Source organism: Equus caballus, chromosome 25, assembly GCF_041296265.1.
Source record: "Equus caballus isolate H_3958 breed thoroughbred chromosome 25, TB-T2T, whole genome shotgun sequence".
Taxonomy (NCBI): Eukaryota; Metazoa; Chordata; class Mammalia; order Perissodactyla; family Equidae; genus Equus; species Equus caballus.
The window spans coordinates 8,878,526-8,893,832 of record NC_091708.1 but is presented as its reverse complement, the minus strand read 5'-3'; the positions used below and the strand labels follow the sequence as shown (position 1 = coordinate 8,893,832).

Sequence of the window (15,307 nt, the reverse complement as noted above, 5' to 3'; positions counted from 1 at the left end):
TCATGTCAGGCAGTTTCAGTCTGAAAGATGGCTTGAGTGTGATTACCCCAGCTTCCTTTAGTACTCTGATTCATCAAAAGAGAGCATGGAAGTGGTATGGAAATCTTCCCTAACAGCAAAGCCAGACCCATCTGCTCTGTCCACAAAAGGCTGCACAGGATGACCTTATTTGCCTCAGCAACTTCTTTTCAAATTTGACCACTACTTTTTAGCAGGAGGTGGTTGTGAAGGATGGGGAGAGGAAAAGGAACACACGTTTTCCTGGTGAACTTCCAGGATAAGCACAAAATAAAATAAAAGTACAAAAGATGACAGATTGTAACTACTCAAATTAGAACTCTCAGATGACAAAACAGTGGAGCTTGTACTTCTGGAGTTTACCTCTGCAGAGCACATCTCCTTTCCTGGTCAGTGGTTTGGTGGATTGGCAGTTTGAATGATAGGTTGGCCAGCCTGCGTTATCTGTCATATGCGCACAGGCACACACGCACTTTTTAGAGGCAATAATAACATACAGACTTAGATATTTTTACTGAGTTCACCTACCTCCACTTTGTCTGTTCTCGCTTTGGCTTTCAAATAGAGACATTGCAGAGTAGTACCAACTATATTTCCATGGAATTTCTGTAAAGGAAAGAAAGATTCAGGATGAGAATTTCTTATGACAATACCATTTCACTCAAATATACACTTAAGAAACTTGAAATTTGATCTATGAAACCTAAAATAATCTACTTCTAAGATACACATGCTAAATTGTGGAATTCATTTCATATGTCCTCACCATAAAATTATATTTTCAGGGGCTGGCCTCATGGCCGAGTGGTTAAGTTCATGCACTCTGCTGCAGCAGCCCCGGGTTTCACCGGTTCGGATCCTGGGCGCAGACATGGCACCGCTCATCAGGCCATGCTGAGGTGGCATCCCACATGCCACAACTAGAAGGACCCATAACTAAAAATGCACAGCTATGTACCGGGGGGCTTAGGGGAGAAAAAGGAAAAATAAAATCTTTAAAAAAAATTAAAAAAGAAAATATAATTCTTTCCAGCCCCTGCAGCGTCATCAAGCAGATTTGAGAGGGTGGTCTGGCCAAATCCACAAAGCAGGATAGCTTGGAATGTGAAATGGTTTAAGGCACTTAACAGCCAGCCAGCGGCCTGAGTAACGACTTTTAGCTGGAACCAGGCACCCCCCCAATTTTGTGATGCTCTCTGCACACATATCATTTTACATAGCAGCCAACTGGAAAGTACACTTTAGTTGTTAAACTCAGAGGAGAGTGGAAGAACGTGAGGGAAGGGAGAAAGAAATGGGATGTGGGAAGAAAAGGGAAGAGATGGAGCAAAAAAAAAGATTAGGAGCTAGAGAACAGGCTTTTATTTCAAAGTCTGCTACTAATTAATGACAATGGGACTTGGGGGAAGTTATTAACCATTTCATGCCTAAAATTTCCTCTGAAATGAGAATGACTGTTTTTTTTTTGTAAGAAACACAAAATAAATCAGGCAGATACAAGATGGAGAAAGACCCACTAAGGAATAAATTTGTCAGAGAGATATTTAGGGGTAATTATGTATTACACACTAAGCACAGCATTACTTACAGCCCTCTGAGAGGGAGGGAGAAGCACTCCCAGGTGTTTCTCATGAGCTGACTCCTGTCACTGTCGGAGAAGACAAGGCTGAGGAATTTCCACGAGACTGGGATTCAGGGCACCAGGCATCTTTTTTGGAAATTGCTGGACCCCAGCAGCATGGGGTGTCCCCCGGAAGTCCCTGCCTGTGGCCTGGTCGGTCCCTACAGGGCCAGGACCCGGACAGTAATTATGGAGCTGAGAAGAAGAGCTGTTAGAGGATTAAATAAATGTATGAAAATGTCTGCCACAGTGCTTGACACAAAGTAGTCAATCAACAAATGGCAATGTTTTAGAATTTTAACATACATGCCCAACAGATTAGTAAAAAATTTAAAGTCTAATAATATTGTGTTAGAAAGTAGAGCCACTGGTATACTTCCATACTGTTGGTGGTATTAAAAATTGGACAAATCCTTTGGAAAACAATTTGGCCCTATCTAGTAAAGTCGATGGATCATTTACCTTATAACCCAGCAAGTCCATTTTTAGATATATGCCCAAGGAAAACTCTCCAGATACGTTATTAACAAGGATGACTGCAGTAGCACCGCTCATTAACAGCAAAACTGGAAACCAACCAAATGGCTATTAACGGTAAGTAGAGAAACAAGTTGTGGCATGTTCATACAGTGGAAAGCTATAAAGTAGTGAAAATGAGTGAACTACAGTTACACACATTAACGTTGGTTAAATCTCAGGAACATTTAGGGAAAAAGACAAATTGCCAAAGAATACAAATAGTGTCATTCTATTTACATAAAGTTAAATATCATGCAAAACTATATGATTAGGGATACATACTTTCAAGGTAAACCTACAAAGAGAAGCAAGGGAATGAAAAATACAAAATTTAGGGTAGAGGTTGGGGGGACGGGATGGAGAAAAGCACAGTGAGAGCTTCAAGCTATATTTGTGCTCATGTTATTGCTACTCTTTACAACTTACACATTTGTTGAAAACTTTTTATCTATTCAATATATAATAACAAAAGAACTAAAAAATTAAAGTGAATAAGACCAACTGTAGGAAATACTCTTCCTATCTTACTCAGGAGAGTAATTTTTAAATAACCCTTATTGAAATAGTAGGTCCAATTTGGGCTACTATATTTAAAAAAATGTTTTATTTTGAGATAATTTTAAACTTTCAGAAGAGTTGCAAAAATAGTATGGAGAATTTTCATATATCCTTCACTCATCTTACTCTTATGTTAACATCTTACATAACCATAGAAGAATTAACAAACAAAGAAATTAACCTTGGTAGAATACTATTAACCAAAGTACAGAAATTATTTTTTTTTTTTACCAATTCTTTCCACTAATGTCTTTTTTTTTGGTTTCAGGACCCAATCCAGGATCCCACAAAGCATTTAGTTATATGTCTCCTCCCACTTGCGACTGTTTCTCATTTTTTCCTTGTTTTTCATGATCTTGACAATTTTGAAGGGTACTGGACAGTTGTTTTGTAGAATGTGCCTTCACTTGGATTTGTCTGATGTGCTCATCATATCAGGAAATACATGCTGTTGTATGTATTCCTGGCAACATGAACCTAGATCACCTGGTTAAGATGGTGTCTGCCAGAAGGCTCCACTGTAAACTTACTATTTTTCCCTTTGTAATTACTAAATATTTGGGAGGAGGCTCATCACATTTAAACAAAGAAGGTTGAAAAAACAGTAGAGTCATAAAAGAGGCACCAAAGAGAAGTCAGCCTCTATAAGACATGGCTATAGGAACTAAAACTCTTTTATTTAGACATGAGAATCTAAAGGTAGAAATAACAGGCCCCACCCTTGAGTTGATAATCTCCAAGCTGCCTACATCTTGGACTGAACTGCCTAACACAGAAATGAAGACAACCTTATTGAAACTTTGGTTTGGAAGTGAAGTACTTATTTTCTGACCTATTAGCCAATAGTCTTCCAATTGGCATCACATTGCAAACCAACTTCAAGTTCCCCCAAGGCACAGTGGTGATTCTGTGCTGCCAGCATCCTATCTCCCTCCACACTTACTTATACACAAAAAACTGGTGAATTTACTAAGTACAAAGTTTTGGAGGAAGGTTTTAAGTTTATATTTAGCTCAGTCTGAAAATTACATGAACTATAACAAACACAATGAAGTCTAGCAATGGCATATTTGTGATACCAATGTAGCCAATGACTCTTAGTACTGGAATATCATAGACTGCGTGCACACAAGTCATAATTGGCTCTCAATGAACAACTCTGCCTCCAGAGAACAGAGCTCTTCACCAAGAAAGGAACAAACTCCTGGTTGACTTGAATGTTTTGAGAATATGAGGAAAGGACTCTCACACAGAAGCAGGTGTGCCTGTTACCCTCTGACTAAAATAAGAGCTACATTCTCCCTAAACTGTGTGGAAAATCACAAAAGCTTCCAGTCTACTCCATTAAGGTTTCTTGGAGTTAGCTATTACACCCAATGCACAATCCCCAGCTACTCCAGAAATCAAAGTTCCCATCCCAGTTCCCACCACGTGAATCTCAGCACAGCTAACAAAAGTTTTCTTTTTAATGCAACAGAACATGTAAAAAAAAAAAAATCAAGTCTTATCCTGAAATGCTTAGCACAGCCTGAAACTTGGCAGCACTCCACACAACACCTCTCTCCTCAGTTACAGCCCCTACCTTATCCCCTACTTATTTCAACCACAACTTCTTTCTGACAGGAAAACAAAGATCTAAACTTAGGAACTTTAAGACTCTGGGAGAGGTGGGAAGATGTAGAAACATCTCCTAGTCTATGGGGCCATTTGGATGAAGAGACCTCCTTCAGGTTCCTACTGCCAACTGATCCCCGGCTTTTGGGAGCTGGCCAAATTCCTGTGTCATGAATTGTTTTCTTCTGCTTCCTCTAGATGGGGATATGAAGTGAGTCTCAAAACCCTCATTTACAACCTACTTTTTCCAAAGATGATTCATAGACCCCTAATAACCTTTCAATTACCCTGGCTTTGATTTCAGGTGGTTTAAAGCAAAGAGCTGAAGATGTACATAAAATAATCTTCAAACACAAAATGGAGTAGAAAGGAACCTGCAAAACACTGCAGTTTCTTAGCTGCTGCCTCTATTCTCACATGCTCCCCCAGTTCGCCTGTTCAGTCTGGACGGCAGGCTTTGTAAAGCAGCTGTGTGCTACGAAGGGCTTCTTGTGCCTAGAGGTTTAGCTTGGGTCTGAACAAGCATTGGAACCCACATAACCTCCTTCTTGTACTTGTAATTTTGAAGTCTCACAAAGCAAGCTCCTCATTAGCAGCTTAATACTGATGCTTTGGGATGGTTTATTATCCCTTTTCGTCTATAAAAGTGAGTCAATGTTTACTAAGCTAGTCTTAACTGTTTTGCACGTACTAGGCAGTTAACAAATGTCTGTTGAAAGGAACTGTAGGAACTAAGTATTATGTTCTCTCTTAAACAAATTTTATTTGTTTTAAAATTGGGACGAGGATGAGATAATAGAAACAGCACTGACTGCTGCGGAGTTTGGAAACCTCTGTTCTATTATCAGCTGGATTCCTAAATTATTCGTACCTAAAACAAATGAGTCTTTTCTTCAGTTTTCTAGTTTCTCACCTACAATAAAAGGCAATGCTTGCTACTTCCCTTTCTTGCTCATAAAAGTAATGTAAAGCAGGGTCTTTGAATGGTGTTAGGCAGCGTAGGGAGGTTTCTCTGGGGCTGAAACAGGGTTCAGGGTAGAGTGGTGCAAGGGAAAGAAGGGCACGTCCTCTCTCTCAACTTGAATGACTGCTTTTATCTGAGATTTTCCACATATTTTCAATGGAAAAAGTAGTTTCTCCTGCTAAAAACAAAGTAAGAATATCATCCGGATGCTTCTGGGATAAATGCTCATTTGAGTAAGTTAAAATGTACACTTGTAGATGGAACTCAACCTCCAGCTAGACGAGGCACAGTTCAAAGTTCTCTTTTTTTTTTTTTTGGAGGAAGATCAGCCCTGAGCTAACATCTGCTGCCAATGTTCCTCTTTTTGCTGAGGAAGACTGGCCCTGAGCTAACATCCGTGCCCATCTTCCTCTGCTTTGTATGTGGGATGCCTACCACAGCATGGCTTGCCAAGCAGTGCCATGTCTGCGCCCAGGATCTGAACCGGCGAACCCTGGGCTGCCGAAGTGGAACATGAGCACTTAACCGCTGTGCCACCGGGCTGGCCCCCTCAAAGTCCTTAAATAGCCCCTCTCAGTGTAGCTTATCCTGGCATCTATGTGGCCTTGGCACAAATTCCCAACAAAAGCTGGAACTACTAGGAGCCATGTGAAGACACTGCACCGCCTCACCTGTCTTTTCTAATCCCATCGTCAGTCCACAGTTCATTAAGATACTTAGTCTTCTCCCTTGTTTTCACGGCAACTCATCTTCCTGGCTTTTCTCTCACTGCCTCTTTGACTGCTTTGCAGTGTGACGTAGCAGGGTTAGGCTGACCTAAATTTAAACCCTGAAGCCAACACTTATCAAATGTGGGCCCTGGGGCTGAGATAAGCACTCTGAGCTTCAGTCTCTTCATCTTTCACATGAAGATAATCACTTCACCTTGCAAGGACTCTATAAAATAAAGTACATCAAGCATTTTCTATAATGCCTTGCACACAATAGGTGTTCTTCCCCCAAAGCATGGTTCTTATTCCTGTTCTCTGTGTATGCTTTCCCTGAGTTATGGCATCATATCCTCTCATTGCCTCTCTAGCCCTGGCTCCTAAAACTCTCTCTAGTCCCAAACTCGTACTGTTGGACAATTTCCTCTCAATTGCTCACTAGCATCTCAACACAAACATGTTTCAAAGTGACACTTCTCAACACCCCTGATTTCCAGCAAATCTGCTCCTCTTCCTTATTATCCTGTACTTGTTCATGAAACCTAAGAGTCACATTCAGTTCCTCCTCTGATAACTTGTCAGGTCCTATAATATTCCGTCTGAGGGACTCTTGAAGCTATTACCTCATTTCTAATCCCACTAATACCATCTCAGGTTCTTTATAACTTCCTCCTGAATTCAATGTCCTGTTACCTGCCTCCAACTTTTATAAACTATCCACTGCTGCCCTGAAGCAGAACACTGATCATATCTTCTTACCCACCAGCTCAAAAACCTTCAAATGGCTTCCCACGGGTTACTGAATGAAGGTCAGATATTATCAGCCACACATTCAAGATGCTATAATTTGAACTCAAATTATTCTTTTATCTTTCTCTTCCACTATTTACCTTTATTTAAACTGGCCTGTGTACAATTCCATAAACGGCCCGTGCTTTCCTGCACCTATGCCACTGCTCACACTGCTCCCTCCAAGTGTAATGGCCTGCTCTCTATCAGTCACCATCTTTCAAAGGCTTTCCTACAAAGGCCAGCTCACATCCCACAAACTTCTCAATGAAGTTTGTCTGCTCCCCCGATCCAGAAATAATCTTTCACCCCTCCCAACTCCATACCACTTCGTTGGTATTATTCTCCTAAAACTAATCATTTTTCTTCCTTGTGTTATAATTTTTTTTTCAATTTTATCTCCCCTATCTCATCGATAAATGTGACTGTGTCAAATTAATTTCTGTGTCCTCGAAGCCCTAGCACAGGGCCTGGCTTCTAAGTAGGAGGCTGGTAAAATATATGAACTTGAAAAAAGAATGAAGACCAGCAGGAGGTAAGTTTATTAAGAACATCAGCCCAAGGAAAACCTTTCTGAAAAACACATGTTACAAGATGTCTCCTGCTGATACGTCATCAAGACAATTGCTATAAAGAATACAAACACTTTATCCAGTGGCATTTAAAATCAGCTCTGGGGGAGTGGTTAAGTTAGTCATTCTGCTTCAGTGGCCTTGGGTTGGTTGGTTCTGATCCTGGGCACGGACCTACACACTGCTCATCAAGCCATGCTGTGGCAGTGTCCCACATAGAAGAACTGGAAGGACTTACAACTAGGATATACAACTATGTACTGGGGCTTTGGGGGGAAAAAAAGAGGAAGATTGGCAACAGATGTTAGCTCAGGGCCAATCTTTCTCACCAAAAAAAAAAGAAAAAGAAAGAAAAACAAAAAAATCAGTTCTGGAATCTGTACATCTCTCAGTTAAAATCAGTCCAAAGACACATTCCTCTTAGCTGCCCTACTTCATTAGATACAAAAGTGGCAGCCATAAAGTGGGGAGCAACTGTTTCTAACATAATTTAAAACCCTAAACTATGAGGGATTTTTTGGGCTACACATGTCACTTCTCTGCTGGTGGTCTATGCTGCACTGCTCTTCTTCACAGCAGAAGGCAGAACATTTGTAATGTTACCAGGTCAACAAGCTGTAGGAGTTTAAGACACTCCAGTATGAGGCTCCCTGTCCCCATAAGTCCCCAACTCTGGCTTTGAGAATAAACTGGGAATATCCTTGGATCACAGTGCCAACTGGAATTGTCAAGTAGTTTTTGCACATCATATGGGGTTTTATTGGGACTAAGGAGAGTCACAGACGGACCAGGCTGAACTAAATTAAACTAAGCCCAAGTTGGGGCCAGCCTGGTGGCGCAGCGGTTAAGTTTGCAAGTTCTGCTTCTAAGCAGCCTGGGGTTTGCTGGTTCGGATCCCGGGTGTGGACATGGCACTGCTTGGCATGCCATGCTGTGGTAGGCGTCCCATAAAGTAGAGGAAGATGGGCACGGATGTTAGCTCAGGGCCAGGCTTCCTCAGCAAAAAGAGGAGGACTGGCAGTAGTTAGCTCAGGGCTAATCTTCTTCTTCAAAAAAATATAAATAAATAAATAAATAAAATAAATAAACTAAGACCAAGTAAAAAGAATCACTTCCAGAATTGCCTTCCATTCCCACTAGGAATATCTGGGCTGGGAGCCATCCTGGATCTTAGGATGGCCTCTCAGAGTCACTCTGATTCTGGAAATTATAGAATTTCACAATTGGAAAGGCACTGGGAGACATCTAGTCCATCCTGCCACCCAGAGCAGTCATTCCCTGTGGTTAGCAACCCTGGCCACGTCACTTAAAGACTTCCAGTGAAGAAGAAATCACGGTCTCTCAAGACAGCTTCTACATTTCCAGACAGCTCTAATCATAAATACGTTTAATCACTGAATTTCTCTTGACTCCTATAAGCCTCAGAGGCAAGCAAGAGCCAACAGTAGGCCCTGCCTCGGCTCTACCTTCATCTCTTCCAAGCTGGTGAGCACTGAGAGGAACAAGCACCCAGCCCTGAGTGTGCTGCATCACCCATCACCACCTTCCATCCTGGGCAATGTGGTCACTGCACCAGGTGCTGTGCCTCGGGTCCTGAGCCCTAAAATCTGGTTTACCCACTCATCTACTACATGAACAGCAGCCAATACAATGAATTATGAGCACTTTACTTGTCTCTCAGCACAGAGTCTAGGACATCTTAGTTTTGCTGCTTGTCCTAATTCTTAAGTGCACTCCACTCCAATCTTATCCAACCTCAAATCCTTTTAGGGATTTCAATTCGCCAATTTCTCTCTCAGAGACTTCTGATAACCTTACTGATATTCACTCTATATATTTCAATTCCAGTGCAACAAATACAAACCATGTGCTAGCCCAAATGGTTGGGCCCACCCAGACAAAGCAAGAGTAACAGTTCTGCTCACTGCAGTTCTGACAACAGGTTAAACAGGTGGGCACGATTATTCATTCTTACAGCCTCCTCAGCAACTCTAATCTAATAGAAAATCCTCACACTCTGAATTTCAGTAACTACTGGTGAACAACTTCTGAGTCACCCTTAGTGGTCTGGTTCATTTCAAGAAGCTGTGTGGTTCTTGACAGGGAGGCTGTAGGACCCAAAAAAGGCATACATAGAAATTGGGAACCAGATTTTAAACATAGCACCGTGCCAGAAAAGAAGTTAAGAAGATTCAACATTAATGAATGTTTAACCATCTATGGAAATATTCTCTGAAGTAATCTGATTAAGAGATATTTATAAATTATAAAAGTGCTGATAAGATTAAAATACAGCCTAAATTAATCTCAGTATAGCGTTTAGGGCTCCTCTCCAGAAAGAAGGCATGAAGTTAAAATAGAACTAATCTAAGAGAAGCTCTACTCTTCATTTTTATTTATTTATTTACTTATTTTTTTAATTGATCTATGGTTTGCAAACATCTTCTCCCAATTGTCAGGTTGTCTTTTTGTTTTGTTGATGGTTTCTTTTGCTGTGCAGAAGCTTTTTCGTTTGATGCAGTCCCATTTGTTCATTTTTTCTTGTTTCCCTTGCCCGGTCAGACACGGTATTTGAAAATATGCAGCTAACACCGATGTCAAAGAGCATGTTGCCCATGTTTTCTTCTAGAAGTTTCATGGTTTCAGGTTTTAAATTCAAGTCTTTAATCCACTTTGAGTTGATTTTTTGTGCATGGTGTAAGGTAACGGTCTACTTTCATTCTTTTGCATGTGGCTGTCCAGTTTTCCCAACACCATTTATTGAAGAGACTTTCCTTTCTCCATTGTATGTTCTTGGCTCCCTTGTTGGAAATGAGCTGTCCATACGTGTGTAGGTTTATTTCTGGGCTCTCAATTCTGTTCCATTGATCTGTGTGTCTGTTTTTGTGCCAGTACCATGCTGTTTTGGTTCCTATGGCTTTGTAGTATACTTTGAAATCAGGGAGTATGATGCCTCCAGGTTTGTTCTTTTTCCTCAGGATTCCTTTGGCTATTTGGGGTCTTTTGTTGTTCCATATAAACTTGAGGATTTTTTGTTCTATTTCTGTGAAAAATGTTGTTGGCACTTTGATAGGGATTGCATCGAATCTGCAGATTGCTTTAGGAAGGATGGACATTTTAACTATGTTAAGTCTTCCAATCTAAGAGCACAGAATATCTTTCCATTTCTTTGTTTTCTTCAATTTCTTTCAACAATGTTTTATAGTTTTTGGTGGACAGATCTTTCACCTCTTTGGTTAAGTTTATTCCTATTTTATTCTTTTTGCTGCAATTGTAAATGGGATTGTATTCTTAATTTCTCTTTCTGCTACTTCACTGTTAGTGTATAGAAATGAAACCAATTTTTGTATGTTGATTTTGTATCCTGTGACTTGATGTATTCATTTATTATTTCTAAAAGTTTTTTAGTGGATTTTTTAGGGCTGTCTATATATAAAATCATGTCATCTGCAAATAGTGACAGTTTCACTTCTTCTCTTCCAATTTGGATCCCTTTTAGTTCTTTTCCTTGCCTGATTGTTCTGGCTAGGACTTCCAATATTATGTTAGATAAGAGTGTTCCTGTTCTTAGAGGGATAGCTTTCAGTTTTTCTCCACTGAGTGGTATATTAGCTGTGGGTTTGTCATATATGGCCTTTATTATGTTGAAGTACTTTCCTTCCATACCCATTTTATTCAGAGTTTTAATCATAAATGGATGCCGTATCTTGTCAAATGGATTCTCTGCATATATTGAGATGATCATGTGATTTTTATTCTTCATTTTTTTAATGTGGTGTATCACATTGATTGATTTGCAGATGTTGAACCATCCCTGCATCCCTGGAATGAAACGCATTTGGTCATGATGTATGATCTTTTTAATGTATTGTTGTATTTGATTTACTAGTATTTTCTTGAGGATTTTTGCATTGATCGATTTTGCATCGATCGAGTGAAATCGGCCTGTAACTTTCTTTTTTGGTGTTGTCCTTGTCTGGTTTTGGTATCAGGATAATGTTGTCTTCATAGAATGAGTTAGGAAGCCTCCCCTTCTCTTCAATTTTTTGGAACAGTTTGAGAAGAGTAGGTATTAAGTCTTCTTTGAATGTTTGGTAGAATTCACCAGGGAAGCCATCTGGTCCTGGACCCTTTTATTTTTCAGCAGGTTTTTGATTACTGTTTCAATCTCCTTACTGGTAATTGGTCTATTCAAGTTCTCTACTTCTTGATCCAGTTTTGGAAGGTTGTATGATTCTAAGAATTTATCCATTTCTTCTAGACTATCCAATTTGTTGGCGTAGAGCTTTTCATAGTACTCTCTTATAATCTTTTGTATTTCTGATGTGTCCGTTGTAATTTCTCCTCTTTCATTTCTGATTTTATTTGAGCCTTCTCTTTATTTTTCTTGGTGAGTCTAGCTAAAGGTTTGTCAAGTTTGTTTATCATTTCAAAGAACCAGTTCTTAGTTTCATTTATTTTTTTAAAAAATCTCTATTTCATTTACTTCTGCTCTGATTTTTATTATTTCCTTTCTTCTGCTGATTTGGGCTTTGTTTGCTCTTCTTTTTCCAGTTCCTTTAGGTGTGCTGTTAGATTATTTGGGATTTTGCTTGTTTGTTGAGGTAGGCCTGAATTGCTATAAACTTCCCTCTTAGAATGGCTTTTGCTGTATCCCATAGACTTTGGCATGTCGTGTTTTCATTTTCATTTGTCTCCAGATATTTTCTGATTTCTTCATGGACCCAATTGTTGGTCAGTAGCAGTATGTTTAATCCCCACATTTTTGTGGCCTTTCTGATTTTCTTCCTGCAGTTGATTTCTAGTTCATACCTTTGTGGTCAGAAAAGATGCTTGGTATTATTTTGATATTCTTAAGTTCATTGAGACTTGTTTTGTGGCCTAATATGTGATTGATCCTGGAGAATGTTCAATGTGCATTTGAAAAGAATGTGTATTCTGTGGTTTTGGGGTGGAATGTTCTATATATACCTACTAAGTCCATCTGTTCTAATGTGTTGTTTAAGGCCAATGTTTCCTTGTTGATCTTCTGTTTGGATGATATATCCATTGGTGTAAGTGGAGTGTTAAAGTCCCCTACTATTATTGTGTTACTGTCTATTTCTCCTTTTAGGTCTGTTAATAAGTGTTTTATATATTTAGGTGCTTCCATGGTGGGTGCATAGATATTTACAAGTGTCATATCCTGTTGTTTGACTGTTCACTTTATCTCTATATAGTAACCTTGTCTCTTGTTATGGTTTTTGTTTTAAAGTCTATTTTGTCTAATATAAGTATTGCTACACTTGCTTTCTTTTCTTTGCCATTTGCACAGAGCATCTTTTTCCATCCTTTCATTTTTAGTTTGTGAGTGTCTTTAGGTCTGAATTGTCTCTTGTATGCAGCATATATATGGGTCTTGGTTTTTTAATCCAATCCGCCACCCTATCTCTTTTGATTGGAGCATTTAGTCCAGTAGCCATTTAAAGTACCTATTGAAAAACATGTATTCATTGCCATTTTGTTGCTTTTTTCTTTCTGTGTGTTTTGGTAGTTCTTCTCTGCTCCTTTCTTCTCCTCTTGCTCTCTTCCCTTGTGGTTTGATGGCTTTCCTTAGTAATAGGTTTGATTTCTTTCCTCTTACTTGTTTACTTATTAAAGTTTTCTGGTTTGTGATTTCCATGAGGTTCCTATATAATATTCTACATATAGCAATTTATATTGAGGTGATAGTCTCTTTAGCTTGACAGCTTGCTAAAAGCTCTACTTTTACTCCACTGCTCCCACACTTTATATTTTTGAAATCATATCTAATCTCTTGTTTTGTGTGTGTCTATCCATTACCCTCTTGTCACTGAAGTAGGTAATTTTAGTACCTTTGTCTTTTAATCTTCATATTATCTTCATAGGTGGTTGATCTGCTACCTTTACTGTATTTTTGCTTATCCCTATTTGTGGTCTTCTCTTTCCCACTTAAGTCCCTTCAGTATTTCTTGTTGAACTGGTTTCTTGGTGATAGACTCCTTTAATTTTTGCTTGTCTCGGAAGCTCTTTATCTCTCCTTTCATTCTGAATGATAACCTTGCTGGATACAGTATTCTTGGCTATAGGTTTTTTCCTTTCAGCACTTTAAATATGTCATGCCACCCTCTTCTAGTCTGTAGGGTTTCAGCTGAGAAGTCTGCCAATAGCCTTATGGGTTTTCCTTTGTATGTCACTTGTTGCCTTTCTCTTGCCGCTTTTAGGACTCTCTCTTTAATTTTGGACGTTTTAATTACAACGTATCTTGGTGTGGGCCTCTTGGTGTTCATCTTGTCCGGTGCTTTTTGTGCTTCCTGTACTTGGATGTCTGTTTCCATCCTTAGGTTAGGAAAGTTTTCAGCTATCATTTCTTCAAATAGATTGTCTACCCCTTTGTCTCTCTCTCCTCCTTCTGGGACATCTATAAATCGAATGTTAGTGCACTTGATATTGTCCCAGAGTTCCCTTAGACTGTTCTCATTCTGTCTAATTCTTTTATCTGTTCAGCTTGAGTGATTTCCTCTAGTCTTTCCTTTAGCTTGCTGATCTGTTCTTCTGTATCATCTACTCTGCCATTGAGTCCCTCAAGTGAATTTTTCCTTTCCAGTATTGTATTCTTTGATTTTTTAAAAATATTTTCCAGTTCTTTGTTGACATCTTCACTGTGTTCATCCAGTCTTCTCCCAAGATCAGTGGGCATCCTTATGAGTTTTTGTTTGAACTCTTTGTCAGGTAGATTGCTTATTTCTGTTTCATTTCGTTCTTTTTCTGGGATTTTGTCCTGTTCCCTTGCTTGGAATGTACTCCTTTGCCTTCTCATTATGCCTCTTTCCCAAAGTGCTCATAACTATGTATTAGGTGAGTCAGCTATGTCTCCTGATCTTGGAGAAGTGGTCTTATGCAAGAGATGCCTTTTGAGGCCAAGCAAGCGCTTCTCTCTCATCACCAGTAGAAATGATCTAGGACTGACCTGAGTGGGCTACTTGTGCCCTTCTGCTGTGGCAGGGTTGCTCTTACTGCAGATACCCAGGGAGTCTAGTCTTTCCTTCCCTGGCTAGCTGTTTATAAATCGGGTTTGGGGATCCCCAGCACCATTGGCTACAAGGTCTAATAGCACAGTCCTGTTGCAGTTTTCCTGTTAACTGAGCAGGTACCCAGTGTAGCTGGTTGCTAGGCTCAGGGGTTTACAGCTGCTGTAGGCCTCAGGCCTGCAAGGCTATTGTCAGCTCTCTTAGGATTGTAGCTGAGTGGGGCTGGCCCTAGGCACAGGAGCACCCAATTGTCTCAGGCTTTGGAAAGTGCGGCCGATTCTCTTTGTGGCTATTTGAGAAGCACAGGTCTTTTGCCACTGATAAGCCCCACCTCCCACAAGTCCACACCAATGCTGCCACAGTCCTCACACAGGCCCTGCCCCACAGAGGTGGACACATGCACCTGCCTTTAGAGGATCAAGGCACCCAGTCAATGCAGGCTGACAAGTAGCCTGAGGGCTTGCTGTTGGGTGGGGCTGGTCCCTAGGGCGAGCTGCCTGCCCTGGCTGAACTGCATTAAATCTGCAATCTAGTGGGTGTGGTAAATGCCTGCGGTAACAGGCCAGGGGAAGAACTTCAATGGTGCCTGCCAAGGTCTGTGTCAGCAGGCCTGTAGTAGGTCACAAGAATGGCTGCTACGAATGTCTCAGTCTCTGGAGACGTCTTCCCTCTCAGGGAGATGCGCCCAGAGCCCAAGAGATGAGTCTCTCTTCACCAAAGGACTGTGCAGCTTTCTTTTTGGTGATTTTAGGTTGCTCTCTGAGACAAGTGAATGTACGTGTGGGCCCTTTAAGAGCAGTTTTTTTTCCCGGCTTTTGGCCAATAGCTTTTCTGGGGGTATTCCCTGCTGCAGTTAACAGCCAGCAAAGCCAGACAGTAGGATACTTGTCTTGGTTGTGCTGAGTCTGAAGGAT

At 40.3% G+C, this 15,307-nt stretch overlaps 1 protein-coding gene across 35 annotated transcripts in view; it reads right to left on the bottom strand.

The window, feature by feature from the left end:
- The window catches only part of LOC100068071 (phospholipid-transporting ATPase FetA), a 129,300-nt gene that overhangs the window by 83,901 nt on the left and 30,092 nt on the right, over positions 1 to 15,307 (bottom strand). For 16 of the 35 annotated variants that reach the window (XM_070250637.1, XM_070250640.1, XM_070250645.1 and 13 more), the window contains 2 exons: positions 1,607 to 1,847; positions 547 to 624 (listed from right to left, as the gene is read on the bottom strand). Coding sequence is in view for 19 of the 35 variants with exons in the window: in XM_070250619.1 (XP_070106720.1) it covers positions 547 to 589 (43 nt within the window). In the remaining 16 variants the exon portion in view is untranslated. Of the gene's footprint in view, positions 1 to 546; positions 625 to 1,606; positions 1,848 to 2,101; positions 2,225 to 15,307 lie in introns of those variants that run through there. The other 19 variants (XM_023629618.2, XM_070250622.1, XM_070250647.1 and 16 more) reach the window with 4 other exon arrangements.